Consider the following 22,105-nt stretch of genomic DNA (forward strand, 5'->3'; position numbering starts at 1 on the left):
ATATTCTGAGGCATCAAGGGATCACCAATTTAGTATTGGAGGGCAGCGTGGACGGAAAAAATCGTAGGGGGAGACCAAGAGATGAATACACTTAGCAGATTCAGAAGGATGTAGGTTGCAGTAGGTACTGGGAGATGAAGAAGCGTGCACAGGATAGAGTAGCATGGAGAGCTGCATCAAACCAGTCTCAGGACTGAAGACCACAACAACAACATCATAGAGCTTCATTTGACCTGAGGTCATAAAATGTATACAAAGTCCCGACAATGTTACCTGCTTACATTGCAAAGCATGTGAATGAGAACCCGTATTTGGTGTCTCTTGTTTAGGGCATGTTCTGTGAGCATGTGTTAAGTGCATGTGTGTCACAATTCACAATTCTCTATTATTCGTGTTCTAGTGTGCTGTCTATTATGCCGTTCCAGGAGCCCTAGTTGTGAGGGGCTATGTACTTCTGTTGCAACAAATTATTTTGTGTGAAATTTCTGAACAGTGTGTGAAACATTTTAACAATGTTGATCTTCCAGTATGCATGTCATTGTAGCTGGAATGCTATATAATCAGTTTGTGCTTTTCATATTGTTATTTCCACAGATATTTTGTGTATCACAGAATGTCAATCTCAGTATTATATAATGCATTAGCAGTTCAGATTAGTATCTGTACTCATTTTTAATGTGATTGTCATTAGTTGAGATGTCATTAGTTGAGATAGTGAACTACGAGATTTGTCGAGAAAGTAACGTCACTGGTTCTGCTCCGATACTACTATTATTCATAGTGATGGGACAGTTACATCCACAGTGCAGCACTCATAGCAACAATAGTACCTGTTCAAATTCTGTGAATACTCAGGAAATCTGCTGCCAAAATATTTCCAGTGATGGAGCAGGCGTTTCCGTTAAAATGGCACGTGTTTCAGTGGCACAAGGCGTTTCTGAAAGGCTAGGATGACGATAACGAACTTGCTCTAGACGCTTCTCAGTGACAAAATGTGAAGAGGGTCTCGTATGCATGAACTATTGAATGCAGACTGTAGAACAGGTGTTTATCTCATAGCCCCTATTCTGGATATAGCTAGAACAGTTGGCAGTGAAATTGTGACTGAACAGTGGCTGATGAAGAAAATCTGTGCAAAACACGTCCCAACAATTTTGATGGATGAATGCAATTCCAACAGAATGGTTATTTGTGAAGAACTTGCAGAATTGTGTAGAAATTATGCTACTTTTGTTGGACTGTGTTACAGCAGGAAGCAAGTTGTGGGTTTTCATATACAATCCTGAGATGGAGATTGTGCTCAGAGTGGCCACATCATAGACACCACACCCAAAAAAGGCACAGATGAGGGTAGGTCCAAATGGAAAGCACACCTCACAGTCCTTTATGAAGGTAGTGACATCATCCAATATGAGTTTACACTTGTCAGATAGGCTATCAATGGTGCCTTTTTTGTGGATGTACTGAAAAGGTTGATGGAAAGTGCTGTGTATGTCAGACCACACATTGCTTGTTCTTGAGAGCTCCATCAAGAGTGCCCAGCCACACTGCTTTCGTAGTCAGAATTTATCTGTGCAAAATGATGTGGTAACTCGTCCCCATCCCTTGTAAAACCCCAACGTCATTCCAGCAGACTTTTTTCCCCAGTGCATGATACCTTCAAAGGACACTGTTTCAAGACCACAGACAAAATGAAAGTGGCTGTCAAGTATGCCGTAAAGGATTTTCTAACCCAGGCCTTCAGGACGCCTGCAATCCTTGGAAAGTTTGTTGAAAAAATGTATTGACACAGATGGGCCTTTGGAAGAAATTTGATGTGTTGTTCCACTCTGAGCAATAAATTAGTTTGTGTGAGCTTACTGACATTACTAACTGACAAACCTTTTGTGGTATAATTTCTTAGAGTGAGCCTCCGAATACTATTCCATGTGTTGCTGACATTACTGGATCAGGTATTTCTACAGTTTAGGTTTCAGGTACTTCTTTATTTAAGTAGACATGAAAGCATATTGCTTCAGTAGAAGAGATAAATCATAATTTTATTTGTTTCAGATGATGCTGGTGACCCAGCAAATACAGAAAATTCCATTTGTGCCGGGTGCCTAAATGTTCTTGATGAAGATGAAGTTATTCAGGCATTAAACCAAGAGTGGCATGTTGAATGCTTTCGGTATGTAAAAATGTGTCACATATATTAACTATAGTCTGATTGAAATTACTTGATAATTGATGTCTGTCACTTACTGCTACAATGTTGCCACATCCACTGCTTGCTAGTGCTCGGTCGTAGGTGACACATGGCGGGTCACTTAACATATGCTGTTAGTATGTAATGCAGGGCAATGTTGGAAGTAGCCGCCATGAGGTATGACAGAACTGGGAGATGTTCTCTCGATGGCTGATTTAAAGCGAGCAATGACTGAACTGCGGCAGATGATGTGTTTTGTAGCCCTGAATTTAAACTTGTATCCTAACCTAACCCCAACCTCATGTGCACAATGTCTCTGAGAAAATGGCGATCAACAATCTGCGGCAGAAGTAAAATCAGGATCGCTTTGTTCATGGCATTTAAGGCTAACTTCTACAAGCAAACTCAAGAAAGAAAATTTTTATAATATGTTTCTTTGCGTAGCCATCTTCTGCAGCAAAATTTCAGTTTTAGCGGTAAAAGGGAACTATAGTTTCTTGCTGTCATCGGTTACCTGAAACTACCCACACACAGGCTACATGGAATGCCATGGCACCAACCAGTGAGCAGCTCTTGTTAGCACTTGGTTGCAGATAATAGGCGACACAAGTAGACTTTAAATGGGAGAGGGAGGGGATGGGAATAAAAATAAGATCAAATAAAAAAATCAATACAATGACGAAAATGGTGTGGCAAAGTATTAGGAATATAAAATTACATTAAAACCAATTAATTGAATAAAACTAATAATTGGTCTTTTGATTATATATAATAAAAAAATGTCAATGCAGTTGACAAAATCCAAACCATCAACCTTCTTGATGTCGGGTTTATAGGCTAACCAGTATGATATGCCATTACACTGCAAAACACTGTTGTAATTCTGACTCTAGCGTCCCAGTAAAAGTGCATGTGTGTCACAATTCTGGTGAATAGTAAAGAAGCCAGCATGATGTGGGGTGTGTATAATATGGATTTGTGGATTGACAAAGTTTAAAAGTTTTGTGGCCACAATAACAACGTGAATAGCAAGAACTTGAAAAATGGGCCTCCACCAAGATGCTGCTATCCAAGCAAATAGTTTGAACTGAAAAAAATTCAGAATTGTTCATTAGTTGGAGATGAAATGTTGTTTCCAATAAATTCGAGGTACAGATTATTTCCCGAAATTGCTTTATTCGCACACAAGATGTTCGGTGGTGAAAAATATGTAAACAAAGCTCTACATGCTGTGCTGTTGGTGGTTGGTAACAAACTGCCCTTCATGCTTATAAAAACCTGTGGTATTTCAATGATTTACAATAACAATTGACAATCAGAACTTCCAAAGTTAATAGTGTGTGAAAAAATTAATTCTCATACATAGAAAAGTAATGAAAATAATTCTTTGCAGCTTTGTGTGGACGTGGACATAATTTCACTAAGTATTCTGAGGTAATTTAGAAGTTTTCAGAAAATAACAATACATATTATATTTTAGCCATCCCATGAACCATGGACCTTATCATTTGTGGGGAGGCTTGCGTGCCTCAGCGATTCCTATAGCCGTACCGTAGGTGCAACCACAACGGAGGGGTATCTGTTGAGAGCCCAGACAAACATGTGGTTCCTGAAGAGGGGCAGCAACCTTTTCAGTAGTTGCAGGGGCAACAATCTGGATGATTGACTGACCTGGCCTTGTAACACTAATCAAAACAGCCTTGCTGTGCTGGTGATGCGAACAGCTGAAAGCAAGGTGAAATTAGAGCCATTATTTTTCCCGAGGGCATGCAGCTTTACTGTATGGTTAAATGGTGATGGCGTCCTCTTGGATAAAATATTATGGAGGTAAAATAGTCCCCCATTTGGATCTCCAGGCGGGGACTACTCAAGAACACGATGTTATGACGAGAAAGAAAACTGGCGTTCTACGGATTGGAGCGTGGAATGTCAGATCCCTTAATTGGGCAGGTACATTAGAAAATTTAAAAACGGAAATGGATAGGTTAAAGTTAGATATAGTGGGAATTAGTGAAGTCCGGTGGCAGGAGGAACATGACTTCTGGTCAGGTGAATATAGGGTTATAAATGCAAAATCATATAGGGGTAATGCAGGAGTAGATTTAATAATGAATAGGAAAATAGGAACGCGGGTAAGCTACTACAAACAGCATAGTGAACGCATTATTGTGGCCAAGATAGACACAAAGCCCATGCCTACCACAGTAGTACAAGTTTATATGCCAACTAGCTCTGCAGATGACAAAGAGATTGATGAAATGTATGACGAGATAATAGAAATTATTCAGATAGTGAATGAGACGAAAATTAATAGTCATGGGTGACTGGAATTTGATAGTAGGAAAAGGGAGAGAAGGAAACATAGTAGGTTAATATGGATTGGGGGGAAGGAATGAAAGAAGAAGCCGCGTGTTGGATTTTTGCACAGAGCATAACTTAATCATAGCTAACACTTGGTTCAAGAATCACGAAAGAAAGTTGTATACATGGAAGAAGCCTGGAGATACTAGGAGGTATCAGATAGATTATATAATGGTAAGCCAGAGATTTAGGAACCAGGTTTTAAATTGTAAGACATTTCCAGGGGTAAATGTGGACTCTGACCGCAATCTATTGGTTATGAACTGTAGATTAAAACTGAAGAAACTGCGAAAAGGTGGGAATTTAAGATGGGACCTGGATAAACTGAAAGAACCAAAAGTTGTAGAGAGCATCAGGGAGAGCATTAGGGAACGATTGACAAGAATGGGGGAAAGAAATACAATAGTAGAAGAATGGGTAGCTTTGAGAGATGAAATAGTGAAGGCAATCAAGTAGGTAAAAAGATGAAGACTAGTAGATATCCTTTGGTAACAGAAGAGATACTGAATTTAATTGATGAAAGGAGAAAATATAAAAATGCTGTAAACGAAGCAGGCAAAAAGGGATATAAAAGTATCAAAAATTAGATCAACAGGAAGTGCAAAGTGGCTAAGCAGGGATGGCTAGAGGACAAATGTAAGGATGTAGAGGCTTATCTCACTAGGGTTAAGATAGATACTGCCTACAGGAAAATTAGAGACCTTTGGAGCAAAGAGAACCACTTGCATGAATATCAAGAGCTCAGATGGAATCCCAGTTCTAAGCAAAGAAGGGAAAGCAGAAAGGTGGATGAAGTATATAGAGGGTCTATACAAGGGTGATGTTCTTGAGGACAATATTATAGAAATGGAAGAGAATATAGATGAAGATGAAATAGGAGATACGATACTGCGTGAAGAGTTTGACAGTGCACTGAAAGACCTAAGTCGAGAGAAGGCCCCGGGAGAAGACAACATTCCATTAGAACTACTGACAGCCTTGGGAGATGCAGGCCTAGTAAAACTCTACTGTCTGGTGAGAAAGATGTATGAGACAGGCGATATACCCTCAGACTTCAAGAAGAGTATAATAATTCCAATCCCAAAGAAAGCAGATGTTGACAGATGTGAAAATTATTGAACTATCAGTTTAATAAGTCACGGCTGCAAAATACTAACACGAATTCTTTACAGACGAATGGAAAAACTGATGGAAGCCGACCTCGGGGAAGATCAGTTTGGATTCCGTAGAAATATTGGAACACGTGAGGCAATACTGACCTTACGACTTATCTTAGAAGAAAGCTTAAGGAAAAGCAAACCTACGTTTCTAGCATTTGTAGACTTAGAGAAAGCTTTTGACAATGTTGACTGGAATACTCTCTTTCAAATTCTAAAGGTGGCAGGGGTAAAATACAGGGAGCAAAAGGCTATTTACAATTTGTACAGAAACCAGATGGCAGTTATAACAGTTGAGGGGCATGTAAGGGAAGCAGTGGTTGGGAAGGGAGTGAGACGGGGTTGTAGCCTATCCTTGATGTTATTCAATCTGTACATTGAGCAGGCAGTAAAGGAAACAAAAGAAAAATTTGGAGTTGGAATTAGAATCCACGGAGAAGAAATAAAAACTTTGAGGTTCGCCGATGACATTGTAATTCTGTCAGAGACAGCAAAGGACCTGGAAGAACAGCAGAACGGAATGGACAGTGTCTTGAAAGGAGGATATAAGATGAACATCAACAAAAGCAAAATGAGGATAATGGAATGTAGTCGAATTAAATCGGGTGATGCTGCAGGAATTATATTAGGAAATGAGACAAAGTAGTAAACGAGTTTTGCTTTTTTGGGAGCAAAATAACTGATGATGGTCGAAGTAGAGAGGATATAAAATGTAGACTGGCAAATTTGTTAACATCAAGTATAGATTTAAGTGCCAGGAAGTCGTTTCTGAAAGTATTTGTATGGAGTGTAGCCATGTATGGAAGTGAAACATGGACGATAAATAGTTTAGACAAGAAGAGAATAGAAGCTTTCGAAATGTGGTGTTAGAGAAGAATGCTGAAGATTAGATGGGTAGATCACATAACTAATGAGGAGGTATTGAATAGGATTGGGGAGAGGAGGAGTTTGTGGCACAACTTGACTAGAAGAAGGGATCGGTTGGTAGGGCATATTCTGAGGCATCATGGGATCACCAGTTTAGTGTTGGAGGGTAAAAATCGTAGAGGGAGACCAAGAGATCAATACACTAAACAGATTCAGAAGGATGTAGGTTGCAGTAGGTACTGGGAGATGAAGAACCTTGCACAGGATAGAGTAGCATGGAGACCTGCATCAAACCAGTCTCTGGACTGAAGACAACAACAACAACAACAACAACAACAACATTATATTTTAGTTAATTACAGTGAACAGAAATGACTAAAGAGTATTCCTGTTTGTTTAGAACTTCAGAATAATATGTTTACCCTAAAGAGCTAGCCGATTTGGTGAAAATAAATTTGTAAGCTGCAAAATACACTTTTTATTCATTGTGTAGCAAGTTTAGGCCAATCATTTAGTAATTATTGAAAACAAAATATTCCTAATATGTTCACAAACTTGTTAGTGGCAAGGGAAACGCCTCATCACACCCCCCTCAGATTTACTGGTAGGATGGCTCAGTGTGTAGTCCGTGAAAAACTGAACACAGATCAAGCATGAAAGCAGGGAGAAATTGTATTGAACTATGAAAAAAAAGCTATAATTCTTGAGTTTCTCCCGGCGTATTTGATAGTCAAAATATCCACGGGTGTGCTGCCGGTCTATAGTGTCCAACGGGCACAATATTTCGGCGATCATACATGTCGCCATCATCAGGTGAACTGACGGACTGAGCTCCTGTGAACGTGCCGGCACGGCACCTCATAAACCGTGACTGTGGCTATAATCTTAGCAAGGCTTGGGAACCAGCGATTGGGTTAATCAAAAGTAAATTGAGCAAATGTATAGTTGTGACGACCACGGCGGACAGAGCCATCACACCGACGTCATCTCAGACGCCGTCGCAATCTGTTCCACCGCACGACCGCGGAGCAGGGTGCGGACGGCGGAGGGAGCCCGCCGCGGGCGGAGGGTATTTAAATCGGCTGCCGCCGCGACTGAACCCAGTTCCCTCTGAACAGCCATAGCGTACAGATCTCTGTTCCGGCACGTTCACAGGAGCTCAGTCCGTCAGTTCACCTGATGATGGCGACATGTATGACTGCCGAAATATTGTGCCCGTTGGACACTATAGACCGGCAGCACACCCGTGGATATTTTGACTAAGTGCAATATAGATCGAGGGCTAAGAACCGCGTCGTCGTGATTAAGTGGTCATGGTGTTGCAGTGTCAAGTGGATGAGTCTTGTTCAAAGCTCGCTCATGCCATTTATTTTCATTTTCTTTCTGTAGTCTTGGCAGTTGTCAAACTATACATTGGTTATAGAATGTGAGTCATGTGGTAAGAATACACTACTGTCGCAAGTAAATGCGGTGAACAGTTAGAGCAGGTGAGATGCCACATAGATGTCTTAAAGAAATGAAAATAAGAAATAAATGGGTGTGAACTATGTTACAAGAAAGGAATTAGAGAGTCAAAACTTCCAAAACGGAATGCAACATCAAAAACATATGTTTTAACACAGCACAGAGAAACTACGTGACTTTGAAAGTCTTGAATTTATTTCTTGCAGCTTATGTGACAAACTATTATGTTTTTATCATTTTCTTGGGAGTGGTCACATCACATTCATTCAGACACCTAAATCAGGCAAGGAACATCTCACTCACTTACCCAGACATACAAATTAACTGAGTTGGTAAGAGATTCCTATCATGCAAAACACGTACTGTCACTAATGCTATGTTTGTGGTTCCCATTAGAAAGCCAATTCCTCTTGGCTGCTAATAGAGCAGTTGCTCAGAGTCAACTGTCCTTCCACCCCCTCTTGCAAATTGACATTACACCACAACACAGACTCAAATTTGAACACAACGAACAGCAGAGAAAAAGAAAATTGGCACATGTGAAGTTTGAACACTATTCACCCACGTGGCAGTCCAACATCGTGACCACTTGATCACGATGCCATTGCTATTTCGAGCTGCTCTATATTGAACTTCTTGTCCTTGGACCTTGACTTGTTTCTATTTTGTGCCCCCCCCTTTTTTTTCCTTTTTTTTTTACCTTCATAGTTCAGTATATCTTCTTCGTGCTTTCATCCTTCATCTGTGTTCATTTTTGGCGGACTATCCACTGGGCCCTCTTACCACTAAAGCTGAGGGGGTGTGTGATGGGGAGCTTCCTTGTGAGTGCAGAATACAATAGCAAACTTAGATTTTACGTAATTTACTCAGACTAATTACTGGTATAGGTGCATTGTAGCAGTGTACATTAAACAATTAAGCATAAAATAAATTTAGTATCATCAGGGGGTGGCAAAGGATGCCCAAGGGGTTGTTTATTTGACCAGTTGCAACAATTAATTGACAGGCTGCAGAGATTTGGCTTCATATGATGTCATTCGAAGCTTGTCTCATGTAACCAGATCTGTATGATTGTAATACCTGCATAAGTGATGCTGAATTGCATGTTGTGTGGAAGGATCCAGTAGTATTTGATTAGTGCTGTGTATGGTTCTTGCATATTTCTTTTGCATTTTTCTGTCTGTCTCTGTGTGTGTGTGTGTGTGTGTGTGTGTGTGTGTGTGTGTGTGTGTGTGAGAGAGAGAGAGAGAGAGAGAGAGAGAGAGAGAGAGATCTAAAGTACGAAATAAAAGGGCCACACTCAAGGAGTATCCAGCCACGTTAAAACAAAAGGCGGACAAGGAATTGGAAGTGAACTAATTGTTGTGACAGTTAGGCAACAGCAAACAGTTCAGGTGTAAAGTTGAGTGCTCTGGTTGGAGGAAACCAGCTACAATGTGTGAAGTTTCAACTATCAAGTAATTTTATTCAAACTGTAAATTATTTTGTAATTTCTGTTTGCACTATTATCAATTTTTAGTGCATAATTTGGATCAATGATGTCATTTAGTACCCAGGAGAAAAATCCTAGGCCTGCAGCACACTTGGAACAATATGTAGGCCTATTGTCTAAGGAAAGGAGGGAAGGTTGGTGCCATTTTACTGATGACAGATTGTTTAGAGAGAAATTACAAACTCAGTTTCAAGATGGATGGATAATGAAATTTTCTGTGTCAATTTCAAAGGAAACATTACAACATTTATCTTCACCAGTTTTACAGTAACTGAAAAACCTAAATCTGGATGGTTTTCAATAACCATTTAAAGCCTGCTCCTTTTGGATTGAGAGTTTAGTGCCTTTACAATTGCACCGACATGCTCAGTTAGTTTCTTAGGGTGCTATTTAACAATACAGTGAAGTGACAGTTTTCTTGTGTGACAGTGCTTGTTTTGTTAAAGCCACACAAAAAGTGACTGAAATGAAAAATTTAACTTTTTTTATGAAAATATGCGTTCAGTGGCTAAGAATCTCTGTGAAAATAAACTTTAAAAAATGATTTGTTATGTTTGGACTGTTGTTAATATTAATTTTTAACAACAATCCTGTTGTGCCATTCCCAAGTAATAACAAACTACAGGAAAGAATATCCTTGGACCTATGTCATAATTAGGTAGCAAGTGGCAAAACTTGTTTAAAAAGTGTATGTAGTTACAGCCGTTACTAAAAGGCAAAATAGCCACAAAATCTTTGGTGGTGAATAAATAATTGCAACAACAATGTATATGGAACACACACTATCTTACTACTACAGGACTGTGGAAGCAAGTAAACAGAAAATAAACAATTTTTTGAATTGAAATTCTTGCACTAGTAGCTCCTGGAGAACATAGATTAAACATGGGAGGGATTATATTGAAAAATGGTACTATTTGGTTCGATATCAACATATTAAATTACGATTTATAAGGTATTTAAGCCTTTCTTTCAGCACATTACTGTCTGTTAAGTTTTCTCTGAATTCAATCAAATGTAGGCTACACCAGAATAAGACCAGCTCTTTTACAAAAAGATTCTTTGTGGAATAATTCCACAAACAAAATTTTTATAAAAGTAAGCAGATATTATACTTTTGGTTTTTTTGTAACCTTGGGTAAACCATTGATTGAGACACCCGTAAAATACTGTTGGGGAAATGTAAATGCTGTGGACTAAATGGTATCATACAGAAGCGCGCACACACACACACACACACACACACACACACACACACACACACACACACACTCACACACACCTCCTAAGAGATCTATGTATTTGGGTAAACTTGAAAAATGGATTAAGATTGCTTAATGTAAATAGGCCTCAATTTCTTTTACAGAATACAGAGAACTATTTCCTTTGAATTGTCTCCTTCTTGTAAATGTTAAGCAGACAACAGTAGGCAATCTGTATCTGGAAAAGTGGTAGCATTTTTCACCAAGGTGGTAAAATTCTGGTTCTGGCAACATGACATTGCGCACACACAACAGTCATTGTCCTTAGATGAAATGTTATGTTAAAGTATTATTCTAGCTTTAGGAACTAATAGTTAAATCACTATAGAGGATAGAGGGACAGGTTGGCGAAGGTTATAAAGGAAGAACAGCTCACTCAGGTGGCCAAAAGATGAGAGGGACCTATCTATTTTGCGTATGAGGACATCTTGTGTCCCCGCATAACAGGTGGATCCCTCACATCTCGGGATCTGAGTGACCCAACCTATCCACCCCCCTTCCATGAGTAAGGAACTATTATTTGCAAAAACTAGGACAGTGCCGTGTATTTTTATATGTACTTACTGGTATTAGTGATGTTTTACCTCCTAAAGGTATGTATTGGTCAGCAATTGTGCCTCATAACTTTAAAGTTTTATCAAGTGAATATTGATTTTGATACATAGACAGATGAGTCTATTTTCTTGTCAGTTATTAATTTAAGAGCTTTGTCGTTTCATTCATGTGTACAGCATTCTTCACCTGGTTTCAATGTATGAAAGCTTTTACCCCACAGACTTCTTCCTTTCTGTATCTTTGTTTCAGTACTTTGAGTTTATTACCATCCACTGGATTCGATATATTATGGGCCACATATTTTGATGTTGTTTTGTATACTTAGAGAAGCATTTAGTCTACCAAGGGACTTTTCCTTGATTTTAAGTGATGAAAAAACAATATTGAGGAAATTGTCGACTTTTGATTTGGCATAAGGATCCTGCCTAATTTAATTGGAGGAAAATTGTAATGCCTATTTCAGTGGTTGGCTCATCTTATTCCTGCAATCAATCAGCCATCTTAATGCCATCCACTGTTTGTTGAGTGCAGGGTGATTCAGAAGTAGTTTACATATCAGGCATGCAACAAAGATAACTAATCGCATAGGAGTCGGGGCTCGCAAACACTATGAGAGGGTGCTGCAGTCACGAGAGGGCATTGCTGTACAAACGTGGCCAGAGCACATCGGGACCGTCACAGTTCGTACCATTTAACCACTGGGAGTAAGATGCCTAGCTACTTGTTACGCTAAATGGCTGAGATGCATTTGATTTATGGTGCAGCCAACTGCAATAGACGGATGCCATGCGATTGTGTTATGTGAAAAATCCTGATAGGAAGATGCCATGCCGCACATTATTTGCCATCCTGCAATGCAGATTGTGCGAATCTGGCTCATTCCATGTACATAAGCTAAATGCTGGCCACCAACAAACAACTCGGACAGTTGTAGTGGAAGAAAGAGTTCTTGAAGGGGATGCAACATATGCTGTGAACAAGTACACGAGATGTATCCCATGCCCACTGATATCCCCCAATCTTATGTCGAGCATGTCCATGCATTGCGTCTGGCAGGGACTACAGCAAGTGCGTATGGTTTGCACTGCTGTTTCTGCAGGAACCTGCTGCAGATCAAAGCATCACAGCAAGTGTCCTCTTCACCGATGGGGCTGCATTCTCATTTGAGGATGTGATGAACTTTCACAACTGCATATTTGGGCAGATGTCAACCCACATGCTACACATACACATGCCTCATAACACAAATTTGCCCTTAACGTGTAGGCTGGCATTGTTGGAGACTGTTTAATTGGGCTATACATTCTCCCAGATGGACTTGGTGGTCACACGTATTTTGTATTCCTGCGAGAGGTTTTGCCAGACATGCTGAATAACGTTCCCATGCCTATTCATCACTGCATTTGATTTCGGAGCCCCCATGTGTTTCAGCAGACAAATGGGGGCACATCTACAGGTAACTTTGCCCGAACACTGGATTTGTCATGGTGGGCCATTCACATGGCCACCATGATTACCCCATCTGTTCTCACTCGATTTTTTCCTGTGGGGGATATCTGAAGGTCCTTGTGTAAGAAACAGTTGCTACATTGCCAGAGGATCTAGTGGGCAGGATTGTTGTTGCAGTAGAATGTCTTCGAAATACACCAGATATGTTTGAGAGGGTGCTTCATTCAATACGGCGTTGATGTTGGCCGTGGGACAATACTTTGAGCGTCTCTTGTACTGGGCGTACATTTGTAGCACGTGACTAAATAACTGCATTGCCATTAGTGTCCCGGATGGCCTTTGCAACCCCCAGTTCCTCTTGATTACTGATCCTTGTTGTATGCCCGATGTGCGTTGTTTGTATGTAAAAGTGTTTTTGAGTCACCATGTATAGTGGAGATTGTATGTGAAATTTCTTTATGACTTATGGCTGTAGTTATATGGCCTTCACTTTTTGTTTTAACAAGAGGAACCACTAGTACACCAGTACCATGATCTTGAGAAAGGGCACAAATGATCATTCTGTTTAGTGCCAAATAATTTTAAATTCATCCATCCATCCACACAAGGACTGAATGACAGTATTGATATAAGGTAACAGCTGGCACCTGATGTGCATGTGAACTTCTTGTGTTGAGATACTGTTATTAAGAAATTCTGTTATTAAGAAGTACTCGGGACTAGACTGAGACCACTATGAACTTACCCACACCTACATTATACTCTGCAAACCACTGTGAGGTGAATGGCAGAGGGTACGTCCCATGGTACCAGTTATTAGGGTTTCTTCCTGTTCCATTCATATATGGAGTGCAGGAAGAATGATTGTTTGAATGCCCCTGTGCATGCAGTAATTACTCTGATCTTATGCTCACGACCCCTTTGTGAGTGATACATAGGGGTTTGTAGTATATTCCTGGAATAATCATTTAAAGCCGGCTCTTGAAACTTTTTTAATAGACTTTGTCGGGTATAGTTACGATCTCTCTTCAAGCGTCATCCAGTTCAGTTCCTTCAATATCTCAGTGACACTCTCAGATGCATTAAACAAACCTGTGACCCTTCATGCTGCCCTCTTCTAATTACGTTCGGTATCCCCTGTTAGTCCTATCTGGCATGGCTCCCACACACTTGAGCAATATTGTAGAAGTGGTCACAAGAGTGTTTTGTAAGCAATCTCCTTTGTAGATTGATTGCGCTTCCCCAGTATTCTACCAATAAATTGAAGTGTACCACCTGTCTTACCCACGACTGAACCTAGGTGATCAATCCATTTTATATCCCTGCAATATGTCAAACCCAGGTGTTGTATGAGTTGGCTGGCTCCAACAGTGGCTTCCTGATATTATAGTCATGGGATCCTTTTTTCCCCCTCCTTTTCCCCCCCTTCTTTTTCCCCCCCTTCTTTTTCCCCCCCTCCTTTTCCCCCCCCTCCTTTCCCCCCCTCCTTTCCCCCCCCTCCTTTTCCCCCCCTCCTTTCCCCCCCTCCTTTTCCCCCCTCCTTTTCCCCCCTCCTTTCCCCCCCTCCTTTTCCCCCCTCCTTTCCCCCCCTCCTTTCCCCCCCTCCTTTCCCCCCCTCCTTTCCCCCCCTCCTTTCCCCCCCTCCTTTCCCCCCTCCTTTTCCCCCCTCCTTTTCCCCCCTCCTTTTCCCCCCTCCTTTTCCCCCCTCCTTTTCCCCCCTCCTTTTCCCCCCTCCTTTTCCCCCCTCCTTTTCCCCCCTCCTTTTCCCCCCTCCTTTTCCCCCCCTCCTTTCCCCCCTCCTTTTCCCCCCCTCCTTTTCCCCCCCTCCTTTCCCCCCTCCTTTTCCCCCCTCCTTTTCCCCCCTCCTTTTCCCCCCTCCTTTTCCCCCCTCCTTTTCCCCCCTCCTTTTCCCCCCTCCTTTTCCCCCCTCCTTTCCCCCCCTCCTTTCCCCCCCTCCTTTTCCCCCCTCCTTTCCCCCCTCCTTCCCCCCCTCCTTTCCCCCCTCCTTTTCCCCCCCTCCTTTCCCCCCCTCCTTTTCCCCCCCTCCTTTTCCCCCCCCTCCTTTTTCCCCCCTCCTTTTTCCCCCCTCCTTTTTCCCCCTCCTTTTTCCCCCTCCTTTTTTCCCCCTCCTTTTTCCCCCTCCTTTCCCCCCCTCCTTTCCCCCCCTCCTTTCCCCCCCTCCTTTTTCCCCCCTCCTTTTTTCCCCCTCCTTTTTCCCCCTCCTTTTTCCCCCCTCCTTTCCCCCCCTCCTTTTTCCCCCCTCCTTTTTCCCCCCTCCTTTTTCCCCCTCCTTTTTCCCCCTCCTTTTTCCCCCTCCTTTTTCCCCCTCCTTTTTCCCCCTCCTTTTCCCCCCTCCTTTTCCCCCTCCTTTTTCCCCCTCCTTTTTTCCCCCTCCTTTTTCCCCCCCTCCTTTTTTCCCCCTCCTTTTTCCCCCTCCTTTTTTCCCCCTCCTTTTTTCCCCCTCCTTTTTTCCCCCTCCTTTTTTCCCCCTCCTTTTTTCCCCCTCCCCTTTTCCCCCCTCCCCTTTTTCCCCCCTCCCCTTTTTCCCCCCTCCCCTTTTTTTCCCCCCTCTCCTTTTTTTCCCCCCTCTCCTTTTTTTCCCCCCTCTCCTTTTTTTCCCCCTCTCTCCTTTTTTTCCCCCCTCTCTCCTTTTTTTCCCCCCTCTCTCCTTTTTTTCCCCCCTCTCTCCTTTTTTTCCCCCCTCTCTCCTTTTTTTCCCCCCTCTCTCCTTTTTTTCCCCCCTCTCTCCTTTTTTCCCCCCTCTCTCCTTTTTTTCCCCCCTCTCTCCTTTTTTTCCCCCCTCTCTCCTTTTTTTCCCCCCTCTCTCCTTTTTTTCCCCCCTCTCTCCTTTTTTTCCCCCCTCTCTCCTTTTTTTCCCCCCTCTCTCCTTTTTTTCCCCCCTCTCTCCTTTTTTTCCCCCCTCTCTCCTTTTTTTCCCCCCTCTCTCCTTTTTTCCCCCCTCTCTCCTTTTTTTCCCCCTCTCTCCTTTTTTTCCCCCCTCTCTCCTTTTTTTCCCCCCCTCTCCTTTTTTCCCCCCCCTCTATCTTTTTTCCCCCCCCTCTCTTTTTTTCCCCCCCTCTCCTTTTTTTCCCCCCATCCTTTTTTTCCCCTCCCCCCTCCTTTTTTTTGGTAAAGTAGAAAAATTTCCATTTCTGAACATTTAAAGCAAGTTGCCAATCTCAGCACCACTTATCAAGATCTTACTGTATACTTATGCAGCTTCTTTCAGATAGTACTTCAATATAGATAACTGCATAATCTGCAAAGAGCCTGATTTTACTGTTAATATTGTCTGCTAGGTCTTTAATATACAACATGAACAGCAATAGACTTCCCCGTGGCACACCCAAGTTTTTTCTACATTATGTGGTCAAAAGTATCTGGACACACCCAAAAACACATGCATCTCATATTATGTGCATTGTGCTGCCAGGTACTCCATATCAGCAACCTCAGTAATCATTATACATTGTGAGAGAGCAGAATGGAGCACTCCGTGGAACTCCCAGACTTCGAACGTAGTCAGGTAATTAGGTGTCACGTGTGTCATACGTCTGTATGCGAGATTTCCGTACTTCTAAACATCCCTATGTCCACTGTTTGCGATGCGGTAGTGAAGTGGAAACATGAAGGGACATGTACAGCACAGAAGCGTGTACAGGCCGACCTTGTCTGTTGACTGATAGACCGCTGACAGTTGAAGAGGGTCGTAATGTGTAATATGCAGACACCTATCCAGACCATCAAACAGGAATTCCAATCTGCATAAGGATCCACTACTAGTAATATGGCAGTTGGGTGAGATGTGAGAAAACTTGGATTTCATGGTCGAGCGGCTGCTCATAAGCCACACATCACACCGGTAAATACCAAATGATGCCTCACTTGGTGTAAGGAGCATAAAAATTGGATGATTGAACAGTGGAGAAACGTTGTGTGGAATGACAAATCATGATAAACAATGTGGTGATCAGATGGCAGGGTGTGGGTATGGCGAATGCCCGGTGAACGTCATCTGCCAGCCTGTTTAGTGCCAATAGTAAAATTTGGAGGTGGTGGTGCTGTGGTGTGGTTGTTTATTTCATGGAGGGTTCTTGCACCCATTGTTGTTTTGTGTGGTACTATCACAGCACAGGCCTACATTGATGTTTTAATCACCTTCTTGCTTCCCACCGCTGAAGAGCAATTCGGGGATGGCGATTGCATCTTTCAACACAACTGAGCACCTGTTCATAAAGCATGGCTTGTAGCAGAGTGGTTACAAGACAATAACATCCCTGTAATGGACTGGCCTGCAGAGAGTCCTGATCTGTATCCTATAGAACACCTTTGAAAATGTTTTGGAACACCGACTTCGTGCCAGGCCTCACTGATTGACATCGCTACCTCTTCTCAGTGCAGCACTCTGTGAAGAATGGGCTGCCATTCCCCAAGAAACCTTCCAGCACCTGATTGAACATATGCTTGCAAGAGTGGAAGCTGTCACCAAGGCTAAGGGTGGGCTAACATCGTACTGAATTCCAGCATTTCCGATGGAGAATGACATGAACTTGTAATTCATTTTCAACCAGGTATCCGGATACTTTTGATCACATAGTGCACATGTGATGATGACGTTCCATCCAAGTTAACATGCTGTGTCCTCCCTACTTAAAAGTCCTCAATCCAGGTATAAATTTCTCTCGATAACCCACATGATTGTACCCTTGGCATGATATTGCATCAAATGCTTTTTGGAAATCAAGAAATACAGCATCTACCCGATTCCCTTGATCCAAAGCTTTCAGTATGTCATGAGAAAATTCCAAGTTGGCTTTCACATAATTTATGTTTTCAAAATCCATGCTGGTTGGCACTGAGGGGGTCATTCTGTTCCAAAACCTCATTATGTTTGAGCTCAGAATATCTTCCAAGAGTGTTCAACAAATTCATGTCAAGGATATTGGACAGTAGTTTTGTGGATCACTTCTACTACCCTTCTTGTAGGTGGGTGTGACCTGTGCCTTTTTCCAAAAACTAGCCATGGTTTTATGTTTAAGGCATCTATGATAGATTATAGTTTCATGAGGGGGTAACTCGGCTGCAAATTCAGTGTGAAACATAACAGGGATTCCATCGGTCCCTGGAGCTTTGTTCAATTTTAAGGATTTCAGCTGTTTCTCAACACCTCTAACACTTTACTTATTTCATTCATCTTTTTAGTGGTATGAGGATTAAATTAGGGCAGTTCCCCTGGGTTTTCCTTTGGAAAGGAATATATGAACATGGAGTGAATCATATCAGCTTTTGCTCTGCTACCTTCAATTTCAGATCCTGTCCCATTCACTAGGGACTGGACACTAACTTTGGTCCCACTAACAGCTTTCACATATAAGTAGCATTTCTTTGGGTTCTGTGAAAGATCAATTGATAAAGCAGCCATTGAAGGCATCACAGCTAAATGTGTATCATTCAGCATCTCCCTGTCTATAGCCCTATGCTTTGTTTTACACCTATGATGCAGTAATCTCTGTTTCTTTAGGAGCTTCTTTGGAGTGACTGTATACCATGGAGGTCCCCTCCCATTATGAAATGTTGGACTGGGTATATGTCTAATCAGTGCATGGTCAATTATTCTTTTAAATTTAAGCCAGAGTTCTTCTACATGCTCCTACCCTGTGCTGAACGTTTAAAGTTCCTTATTGGGATATGACACTAATGATTTTTTTTATCTAGTTTACTGGACATATATATCTTTTTACTTGTTTCCGTTGTCCTTTGTTCTTTGATAATTCCTGTTGCCACAACTTTGTCGTGGTCACTGATACCAGTTTCGATGTGGATAACCTCAAAGAGATCAGGTCTGTTTGTTGCCGTTAGATCTAATGTACACTGAAGAGCCAAAGAAAATAGTACACCTGCCTAATATCGTGTATGGCCCCCGCGAGCACGCAGAAGTGTCGCAACACGACGTGGCATGGACTCGACTAATGTCTGAAGTAGTGCTGAAGGGAATTGATACCATGAATCCTGCAGGGCTGCCTATAAATTCGTAGGAGTATGGGGGGTGGATCTCTTCTGAACAGCACATTGCAAGGCAATAATGTTCATTTCTGGGGAGTTCGGTGGCCAACAGAAGTGTTTAAATTCGGAAAAGTGTTCTTGGAGCCAGTCTAGCAATTCTGGAAGTGTGGGTTGTCGCATTGTCCTGCTGGAATTGCTGAAGTTAGACAATACACAGTGGACATGAATGGCTGCAGGTGATCAGACAGGATGCTTATGTACTTGTCACCCATCACAGTCGTGTCTAGACATATCAGGGGTCCCATATCACTCCAACTGCACACGCCCCCTACCATTACAGAGCCTTCACCAGCTTGAAGAGTCCCCTGCTGACATGCAGCGTCCATGGGCTCATGAGGTTGTCTCCATACCTGTACACATCCACCTGCTCAGTACAATTTGTAGCGAGACTCATCCAACCAGGCAACAAGTTTCCAGTCATCAACAGTCCAATGTCAGTGTTGACAGGCTCAGGTGAGGCATATAGCATTGTCATGCAGTCATCAAGGATATGCGAGTGGACCTTCGGCTCCGATAGTCCATATCGATGATGTTACGTTGAATGGTTCACATGCTGACACTTGTTGATGGCCCAGCATTGAAATCTGCAGCAGTTTGTGAAAGAGTTGCACTTCTGTCACATTGAACAATTCTTTTCAGTTGTCGTCGGTCCCGTTCTTGCAGGATCATTTTCCGGCCACAGTGATGGTGAAGATTTGATATTTTACCGTATTCCTGACACTCGTGTTGAAATGGTCGTACGGGAAAATCCCCACTTCATTGCTACCACGGAGGTGGTGTGTCCCATCGCTTGTGCACCGACTATAACACCACATTCAAACTCACTTAAATCTTGATAACCTGCCATTGTAGCAGCAGTAATCGATTTAACAACTGCACCAGACATTTGTTGTCTTATATAGGTGTTGCCGACTGCAGTATCGTCTTCTGCCTGTTTATATATCTCTGGAATATGCATGCCTATACCAGTTTTTGTGCGCTTCAGTGTATTACAAGGCAGTGAACAAATAACTTTAAATTAAGCCTGTTGATTATCTTTTAATCTGTTGAGCTAAAAGTTGCTTATTCCGTATGAGAATTGAAGCAGATACACACAATGAGATTTCTATCAAGGCAACACAAGAACCTGTGGTAGAAACTACTAGTTTCATAAAATGTTTTGATGTTGATTACAGTTGTTAGTAAATTCAAAAACAGTTAATTTACGATAAATGCAGATAATATACAGGGTTAAAAATTTGCTACTGTAGATAAATCACAAACTCCGATTTGCTACAGATTGCTCTTAGATTTTGCTTGATTTTATAGTCCTAAACAAATTTAAGAAATAGAATGTTCATAGGCTCTCTAGTTGAAGAGTAAATAGAGATGCATCAACCAAAGCACTCTCCAGGCAGAAAGTAAGAAATTTTGATGACAGGAATTATCCAGAATGAGGAGATTTAACCAGATGAATTATACAAAATTTTGAGTGTCTTGGTTTGTGGGGTATGTGCCGACAATGACAAAAGGGGCAATTATGTAAAAAAAAAAAAAAAAATTCTTACACAAACAGAAGGAAATTGTTGTGGTTATTACAAGGAAAGGAAGTAAAATTAAAATAAAACATGGCAGCTATTAAAGAGAACATGAAAGTGTCAAGCAGCAGTAATGGAAACCTAATTCATTGTTCTACATGAAACAAAACTGTTTGTAAATGTCTTTGAGAGCACTTGAGAACATACAATCAATAGTTGGTAAAAGTAAGACAAACTAGTCAAAACAGAAAGGCTATGAAGAAACAGTCATGAATGTTGAATGAACACCAAATTACAGGTGGCATGCTAACTGCAAGAAAATTGTACGAGTGTTCAAAGATTTCCTTATGTGTTCATTTAGTCAGAGAGATGGAGTAGGATCACAGATTGTTAAAAATGGCAGTGATGACAGCCAGGAACCACTCCAGATGAGTTGTCCTAAGCCATTCTAAGAGCAAAGCAAGGAAAGGCTCTAGTAGATAATGATATACAATAAAAATGGTTAAAACTGGAGTGGGTAATAAAGCCAAGACATTCAAAATTGTTTACAGAATTTCTGAACGAGAGGGGGGCGGGGGGACTAACAACCTGGAGACATTTTTCAGTTACTCTACTTCACAAGAAAATGTGTTAGGCTCCTCTTTACAGTGTGTAAGATATTTACTTAAATTATCAGCTTCACAAAAGTGAGCGTAGCAATAGATTTCAATCAGACAAAGGAAAAATCTGCCTTTATAATTGTTTGGAGAACTGTGATCCAGTTACAAGCTGTGTACAGAATTATAGAATGGAGCAATAGATATGAATTTCTACTTCGTCTCTGATTCATAGATTGTGGAAAAGATCTTTCCTCAATTTCAGCCAAATAAATCTCAATATCCATTGAGAAAAAACCTGTTGATTCCATCTGTGGAAGCATACTGAAGAATATAAACATCAATGCTACAGATTCTGTTACACTTCAGCAGGATACAAGAAAAATAAAAATTCAAAGAGGATGTGTGGATTAGTTTCCATGTTAATGAAGTTATTCTTAGGTACCTGAAATGTTTTCTGGTATGTAAACAGGTAGTACAAAGATTGGATGAGGATGATGTGGATGATGATGGAACACAGCTGAATCACCATCTGCTTTGGTACATTACATGGTTTACATTTAGTGCAGATACACTGCACCTGATGGAAGCATTTAATAGAGGAAGTGTGAAAGTAGACCTGAAAACAATGGTAAGATTAAAGTACTGTAGAATCAAATTGCTAAAAAGGAAACAAAGATATACACATTATTAGTGTTTATTTATAGAAGTGGGACATGCATTTTCGACATTTTCGCCTTTCAAGTATGAGAGTTGCTCAATATCTTGGGAATTCCTATTCCTAGAAGATACAGGGAAAGACACAATGAATCAGTGGACAAATTGTAGCAGTAGATATCATTCTGACTGTATAAAATGCAAGTTGGTAGGATATGTAGCAAGGTGACGTAATGGAAGGTATGTGAATGATGTAAGAGAATGGAATAGTAAGGATGTGAATAACTGAAGTCTGTTGTGTATATGAAAGTATAGAAATGACAATATTAGCTGTTGTCACAGTGTTTGAGAATTTTCTGACTACTGTAACATATAGGCAACTGCATTGATGCAGTGTATCTATACTTGGCTTTTGCATAACCATCTCAGGTCATATAATACTTTGCATAATATTTAAAAGTCTCCCCTCTCCGCTTG

General features: G+C 41.4%; 1 protein-coding gene and 1 long non-coding RNA gene across 4 annotated transcripts in view; one reads left to right on the forward strand and one right to left on the reverse strand.

The window, feature by feature from the left end:
• Window positions 1-22,105, reverse strand: part of LOC124712021 — a 144,433-nt gene that overhangs the window by 79,035 nt on the left and 43,293 nt on the right. The window lies entirely within an intron of this gene.
• LOC124712020 (LIM domain kinase 1) overlaps window positions 1-22,105 on the forward strand; it is a 163,686-nt gene that overhangs the window by 8,006 nt on the left and 133,575 nt on the right. Inside the window, exon 2 of the mRNA XM_047242311.1 lies at window positions 2,053-2,170. Within this exon, the coding sequence (XP_047098267.1) occupies window positions 2,053-2,170 (118 nt within the window). The remainder of the gene's footprint in view (window positions 1-2,052; window positions 2,171-22,105) is intronic.

This window comes from Schistocerca piceifrons, chromosome 8, assembly GCF_021461385.2.
Source record: "Schistocerca piceifrons isolate TAMUIC-IGC-003096 chromosome 8, iqSchPice1.1, whole genome shotgun sequence".
In the NCBI taxonomy this organism is placed as follows: Eukaryota; Metazoa; Arthropoda; class Insecta; order Orthoptera; family Acrididae; genus Schistocerca; species Schistocerca piceifrons.